Source organism: Pituophis catenifer, unplaced genomic scaffold (assembly GCF_029215685.1).
Source record: "Pituophis catenifer annectens isolate HBS135680 unplaced genomic scaffold, rPitCat1.0.hap2 SCAF_1, whole genome shotgun sequence".
Classification (NCBI taxonomy): domain Eukaryota; kingdom Metazoa; phylum Chordata; class Lepidosauria; order Squamata; family Colubridae; genus Pituophis; species Pituophis catenifer.
In genome coordinates this window covers 344,683,187-344,690,686 of record NW_027256881.1, presented here as the reverse complement: position 1 = coordinate 344,690,686, position 7,500 = coordinate 344,683,187, and the positions used below count along the sequence as shown (strand labels likewise).

At 47.4% G+C, this 7,500-nt stretch overlaps 1 protein-coding gene across 1 annotated transcript; it reads left to right on the top strand.

Moving 5' to 3' along the window:
* Positions 1-215: 215 nt before the first annotated feature.
* Positions 216-5,951, top strand: LOC139308382 (phospholipase A2 inhibitor beta). The gene is made up of 2 exons (XM_070931902.1): positions 216-275; positions 4,787-5,951. The coding sequence occupies exons 1-2, from the start codon at positions 223-225 to the stop codon at positions 5,784-5,786; spliced, it is 1,053 nt and encodes a 350-aa protein (XP_070788003.1). The 5' UTR covers positions 216-222; the 3' UTR covers positions 5,787-5,951.
* The last annotated feature ends 1,549 nt before the right edge of the window (positions 5,952-7,500 follow it).

Here is a 7,500-nt window from a genome sequence, read left to right as displayed (position 1 = left end):
GAATTCAGGCAAATGTTCATTTTTGGGGGGGGGAGGCATTTGCTTTTCAACATCTAGGTCGCCTTTGAACCAAGGCTGAGCTCCACCCAGAAGTTTAGCCAAATTTGTTTCTCAATATTATGTAATCAAGGGGAACTCTTTTTTTCTATATTCTTTCCGGGAAGGTTTTTGAGAACAGAACCTTCCTCCTTTTGGTATATATTGCAAGAGACTTCCTGCTGGATGCAGCGTTCCAGAGTCTGGCAGAGGGAAGAGAGAGTTGGAGAGAGTTCCAGGTAAGTCCTGGAAGCCACGGTAAACTTAGGTTTTTTTTTTTAAAAAAAAGAAAATTGCACAACCTGAGTGTAGGTGTCTTTGGAAAGAAAGGGAAAATGGCAAAGGGGAGGGTGGGAATCGTAGCCAGGGGGGCTCAATCTTGTCTCCCAAAGGCAGGTTTGATTCTGATTCTGCAAAATGTCTAGTCCTTAAGATTCCCTATTGAAGAAACCTAGGGAGGGAGGGAGAGGGAGAGGGAGAGGGAGAGGGAGAGGGAGAGGGAGAGAGAGAGAGAGAGAGAGAGAGAGGGAGAGAGAGGAAGAGGGAGAGGGAGATCATGATTGTCCCAAAGGTGATTTTTTTTCAGGAGGCAGTTGGACTTTCTTATATTCCGGTTCAGTTCTGAAGAAATTTCTTGGATGAGAAGTGAAATGTTTTCATAGATAAAAACCAAAGAAAGTCCACTTGCCTTTTGGAAAAGGATCTTTGAGAGAGAGAGAGAGAGAAAGAGAAAGGGAGAGAGAAAGACACAGGAAAGAGAAAAGAAAGAAAGGGAAGGGAGGAAAGGGAAGGAAAAAAGGAAAGGAAAGGTGGAAGGAAGGATAGAAGGAAGGAAGAAGGGAAGGAAGGAAGGAAGAAGGAAGGGAAGAAAAAAATTTGGGAATAAGGAAGGAAGGAAGGAAAAAGAAAGAGAGAGGAAGGAAGGAAGGAATGAAAGAAATAGAGAAAGAATAAAGGGAGGGAGGGAGGAAGGAAGGAGTGGGAGGGAGGAGGAAAGAAAGAAAGAAAGAAGAGAAAGAAGGGAAAGAAAGAGGGAGGGAGGGAGAAAAAGAAAGAGAGAGAGAGAGAGAGAGAGAGAGAGAAGAGAAGGAGTTAGATAACACTTCCCCAGCCGCAACCTAATCTGACCTTCTTCCATTATGTACCCCTCATCAAGTTTGTAGATAACCTTAAAGTCATCTTAGCTAGCGGTTCTCCTGAACCCCTGTGAACCCTCAACATCCCACCCCTGGTCTAGTCTCTTCTTTAAAACCTCCAGTGATGAAGCTCCTACAACTTCTGGTGGCAAGCTGTTCCACCGGTTAATCATTCTCACTGTCAGGAAGTTTCTCCTCAATTCCAGGTTGCTTCTCTTCTTGATGAGATTCCATCCATTGTTTCTTGTCCTGCCTTCAGGTGCTTTGGAGAATAAGTTGACCCCCCTCTTTTTGGGGGCAGCCCCTCAAATACTGGAAAATTACTATCATGTCCTTCTTTTCTCTAGACTGCCCAAACCCGAATCCTGCAACCATTTTTCATATATTTTAGTCTCCAGGCCTTTAATCATCTTAGTTGCTCTTCTCTGCACTTTTTCCATTTCTTCATGAGATGCTTTTTTTCAGGGTCATGTGGAAATGGGAGCAACCTGAGGCCCAGGTGTTTGTTTTTTTTCACCTGTTTTAGGCCAGAGGCCTTCAAACTTGGCAGCTTGAAGACTTGGGGACTTCAACTCCCAGAATTCTCCAGCCAGAATTCTCTAGCTAGGCTGGCTGGAGAATTCTGGGAGTTGAAGTCCCCAAGTCTTCAAGCTGCCAAGTTTGAAGGCCTCTGTAATTTAGGCACTGTCCCAAGAGAGATGAGGAAATTGTTTCTCCTCCCCTCAAAAAATCCAGAGAAATGTTCTTTTTGGGAAATCACTTCAGGTAAAGAGAATGTCAACATTTGTCTTTGCCGTTGAACAAAGGTTGAGCTGTGCACAGAAATGTTTTTTTTTTTCCCCTCACCGTGATGCAATTGGGAAATCTTTGTTAAAGTAAGAAAAACTTGCATGATTGACAGCGCATCCCTCCCTCCCTCCCTCCCTCCCTCCCTCCCTCCCTTTACTGTCCACAGAAGTACAGCCTGTCCCTTCGGAGATGCTTTCTCCACCCAAGTTCCTCCTTTGGACTCCGTGTACTCTCACCAAACTGATGGGTAGGGCGAGGCACTCCCTGCTGTCTCTCTTTCAAAGCTGCATTTTCACAACCCACGAAACGAAAAACTGGCCCTTTTCATCCACAAGTTTGTTTTTTGTTTTTTTTAAATTTGATTTATATGCCGCCCTTCTCCGGAGACTCAGGGCGGCTTACAATGCGTTAAGCAATAGCCTTCATACTTTTGTATATTTATACAAAGTCAGCTTATTGCCCCCACAATCTGGGTCCTCATTTCACCTACCTTAGAAAGGATGGAAGGCTGAGTCAACCTTGAGCCTGGTGAGATTCGAACTTACAGTAATTGCAGACAGCTGGTATTAATCACAATGCTATCAGTCTGCTGAGCCACCAGGCTCAAATGTTTAACCAAGTTAAACATTTATTTTTATTCTTATTTTTAATTTATTTCATCAAGCATGCGTTTTATGACAGATACATTTTTTCATTTTCATTTCATTTTATTAAATTTGTATACCGCCCTACTCCCGAAGGGCTCAGGGCGGTGAACAGCCATAAAATAAAACATATAGATACAAAATTTAAAATAGAGATAAAACAAATTAAACAAATTTGGCTGAACCATTTTAAAACCCCAATAATTTAAAACCAAATTTAAAATTCCCATTTAAAAAGAGGAAAAGTTTAGGTCAGGCCAGCTTGATGAAATAGGAACGTCTTAAGCGCGCGACGGAAGGTACGCAGATCCGGGATCCTCCGTATCTCCGGGGGGAGCTCGTTCCAGATAGTAGGTGCCCCCACAGAGAAGGCTCTCCCCCTGGGGGCCGCCAGTCGACATTGTTTGGCCGACGGCACCCGGAGGAGCCCCTCTCTATGGGAGCGTACTGGTCGGTGGGAGGCTATTGGTGGTAGCAGGTGGTCCCGCAAATAGCCAGGTCCTAAGCCATGGAGCGCTCTGAAGGTGATAACCAAAACCTTGAAGCGCACTCGGAAGACCAAGTGTTTACAAGTGTAAACATAATTATAAATACATGAAATGGATACGGATAAATGGGGATAGTAGGAGAGGGATGGTAGCAGTGGTGGGTTCCTCCCGGTTCGCACCGGTTCGCAAGAACCGGTAGTAAAAATTTGTAGTAGTTCCGAGAACCGTTAATAACATTGGCTGGCCACGCCCCCGAACCGGTCCCCGGCCCGGTCGCGGCTCACTTACCCACCCACCTCATTTTTTCTACAACCTCTTCAACCAAAAAAATACTTTTAAAAGTTAAAAAAAAAAAGCCTCTGATGATCGCGCGGCTCAGCTGGGATCGTCAGAGGCTTTTCAAAGCATTGTTTTTGCAACCTCTTAAAGTTGTAGAAAAAATGCTTTTAAAAGTAAAAAAAAAAAGCCTCTGATGATCGCGCGGCTCAGCTGGGATCATCAGAGGCTTTTCAAAGCATTTTTTCTACAACCTCTTCAGCTGAAGAGGTTGTAGAAAAAATGGTTTTAAAAATTTTAAAAAAAATTACAACCCCCCCCACGCCACGCCACGCCCACAGAACCGGTAGTAACAAATTTTACATTTCACCACTGACTAGGAGGGACATGATAGCATCATTCCAGTATTTGAGGGGCTGTCACAGAGAAGGGGGGGGTCAATTTATTCTCCAAAGCATCAGAGGGCAGGACAAGAAACAATGGATGGAAACTAATCAAGGAGAGAAGCAACCTGGAACTAAGGAGAAACCTCCTAACTGTGAGGACAATGAATCAGTGCAACTACTTGCCTTCAGAAATTGTGAGTGCTCCATCACGGGAGGCTTTGAAAAAGAGATTGGACAGCCATTTATCTTCTGCTTAAGCACGGGGTTGGACTAGAAGACCTCCAAGGTCCCTTCCCACTCTGTTATTTTGATTTTCTTCTAGGGAATCTTATGGACAACTACTTCGTTGTACTTCTCTTTTCTCCCTTCTCCCCTTTTCCACATTATGCTTAATTTGTTATTATGCTTAATAATAACTCCATTATTCTACGTATGCATTCTATGTATTATAAATGCAATCGCATGTGGCCATCAGAACTTTGGACTCATGTCGTAAGTACCTTTTGGGGTGGTCTGTCATGCTTCCAAATGTTTGCTAAGCAGCCAGTCGTTAAGCGAGGACTACGTGTAATCTGTCTTGAATGACTGAATGGAGGTAGTTGTCAGCATTCCAAGTAATGCACCCCATTGAAAGAGGAACTCCAAGGCAGGTAGATTCCTGAAAGAACAATTTATTGGGTACATCATTTTGGCACGGCTGGTGAAAACCGACTCTGAAAGTTTCCGCGATTTTCACCTGATTAAAAAATGAAAGTTTTCCCCTTCCCCCTAGTCATCAGTCACATTGCCCAATAGAGGTGCTGGCCGGTTGCTTGGTTACTTCGCTCCTCCTCTCCCAGCCACCTGTTGGAATGACCTTGGTTCCCACAAGAAAATGTTTTTGTTTTGACTGCAAAACCCCAGCTAACTATTCCCGCTCCTTGTCCCTTCTTCTGCCTTGTGGCAACCCTGAAACCACAAAGATGGCCTCAGCCAGGTAGATAAATCAATATGTTTGTCTAACTTATCTTCCTCTCCCGGCTTCTCCACAGGATGAAGTCTTCGGTTCCATCTCTTCTGATCGTCTCCCTTGTGATGTCCCTCAACAGCTACACCCAACAGGTTCTTTACTGCCCACCTGACTCTGCTCCAGAAAATATCACGGAGTTTGTCTGCAACTCCCCATCTCTCCATGAATTTCCCACCGGTTTCCCTGTACGAGCCAAAATAATCTCCGTTGAGTTCACCCAGGTCTCCAGCCTTGGCGTGGAAGCCCTCCAAGGTCTTCCAAACCTCCAGGAACTTCATCTGTCCAACAACAGGCTGAAGACCCTTCTGAGTGGCCTCTTCCGTAACCTCCCAGAATTGCACATCCTGGATCTGTCCACCAACCTCCTGGAAGATCTACCTCCAGAGATCTTCACCAGCGCAACGAACCTGACGCTTTTATCCATCAGTGAAAACCGACTGGCTGAACTGCGCCTATCCTGGTTCGAAACCCTGAAGGAGCTAAGGATCCTGAGCCTTGACAACAATCAGCTGAAGGAGGTCCCAATTTCTTGTTTCGATAAGCTGGAGAAGTTGACTTTTCTAGATCTCTCCTCCAACCGCCTCCATCGCCTCTCTCCAGACATGTTCAGCGGCCTAGACAATTTGGAGAGGCTGAGCCTGGAAAACAACCCAATCCGATGTATTGCCCCGAAATCCTTCCATTGGAGACCCAAGCTGAGCAGCCTCTCCCTGAAGAACTGCAGCCTGACCGACATCATAATTGGAGTCTTTCAGCCATTGGACCATCTGGTGCTGCTAGATCTCTCCGACAACGAGCTCACCGTGCTGGATCCTCCGGTCGCCATCCCGTCTGCAAATCTCAGCCTCGATCTTACAGGAAACCCCTGGGCGTGTGACTGCCGCATGGACAAACTTCTAACCTGGGTCAAGGAACACAAGATCCATTTATATTCTAAGGAGGAAATTGTCTGCGCTTTCCCCAAGAGTTTCAAGGGTGAAGCGGCAACCTCGCTTCATAGATCCCAAATTTGTCCCTGCTAAACCTTCAAACTGGATCCTTTCCCCAGCCGATTCCTAAACAGCAGGATTTCCCAGTTTGGAGGCCATTTCCAGTTGAATGGACTTCAACTCCCAGAATTCTCAGCAATGGCCATGCTGCCTGGGGAATTCTGGGAGTTGAAGTCCACATAGCTGGATTTAAAGGAGAGGGGCCAGAACATGATTGGGGGGGGGGTGGGGGGGGAATAGGGAAATAGGAGCCTGGAGCCTGGTGGTGCAGTGGACTAAACTATTGTTAAAGTAGTATTTAGCTGCCAGCTGCCTGCAATTACTGCGAGTTCAAATCTCACCAGGCTCAAGGTTGACTCAGCCTTCCATCCTCCCGAGGTAGGTAAAATGAGAACCCGGTTTGTGGGGGCAATAAGCTGACTTTGTATAAAAAAGAACACCGTTTAGAGGGCCCCCGAAAGCCCTACTAAGCAGGTATATACAAAAAGTATGAAGGCTATTGCTTAAAAGCATTGTAAGTCGCCCTGAGTCTCCGGAGAAGGGCGGCATATAAATTGAACTAATAAATAAATTTTAGGGAGAAAAAGGTGCTCAGAAAGAGATGCTCAAAAAACCCAACAGTATAGGTCAGTGACGGCTAACCTTTTTGCCGTTGCGTGCCAAAAGCTGGGGGGGGAGTGCGGGGGGTTGAGTGTGCGCGTGCCCACACCCATAATTCAATGTGCCCCACCCCCATGCATGCATGCACGACACACACACCCCCGCGCTCCCACCATTTTTGGCCCATGATGGCACGGTGGGCCCAGTAGGCCTGTTTTTTTGCCCTCCCCAGGCTCCAGAAGCTTTCTAGGAGCCTGGGGAGGGCCAAAATAGCCTTCCCCATCCTCCCTGGAGGCCAGAAACGACCCGTTTCCCGATTTCCGGTGGGCCCGAAAGGCCCGAAAATCAGCTGACTGGCGTACGCATGCACACTGGAGCTGAGCTAGGGCAACCCTCGCGTGCCGACAGATATGGCTCCGCCTGCCACCTGTGGCACGCATGCCATAGGTTCGCCATCACGGGTATAGGTAGTCCTTGACTTACAACCCATTCAATTAGTGGCCTTTGGAAGTGTCAACAGCCCTGGAGAAAGTGACCTGGGAGTGGATCAGAATCAGAATAGAGCTGGAATGGAGCATGGAAGTCTTCTAGTCCAATCCCCGGCTCAAGCAGGAAACCCTATACCAGTGTTGGCTAATTTTTTTGCTGTCACGTGCCAAAAGCGGGGGGAGCGCGGAGGTTTGTGCGCGTGTGTGCCCACACCCATAATTCAATGCACACCACCCCCCGCACATGCACACATGACCCCCCCCGCGCTCCCCCTGATTTTGGCACGCAATGGCATGATGGGCCTGGTAGGCCCGTTTTTTCGCCCTCCCCAGGCTCCAGAGGCTTCCTAGGAGCCTGGGGAGGGTGAAAACTGCCTTCCCCACCATCCCCAGAGGCTGGAAACAGCCCATTTCCTGATTTCCGGTGGGCCCGGAAGGGCCAAAAATCAGGTGGCTGGCGCATGCATGCGTGCTGGAGCTGGGCTAGGGCAACGCTCGCGTGTCCACAGATACGGCTCCATGTGCCACCTGTGACACGCGTGCCATAGGTTCGCCATCACGGCCCTATACCATTCCAGAAGAAGTGGCTGCCCAGTCTCTTCTTAAAAACCTCCAGTGATGAAACAACTACAACTTCTGGTGGCAAGCAGTTCCACTGA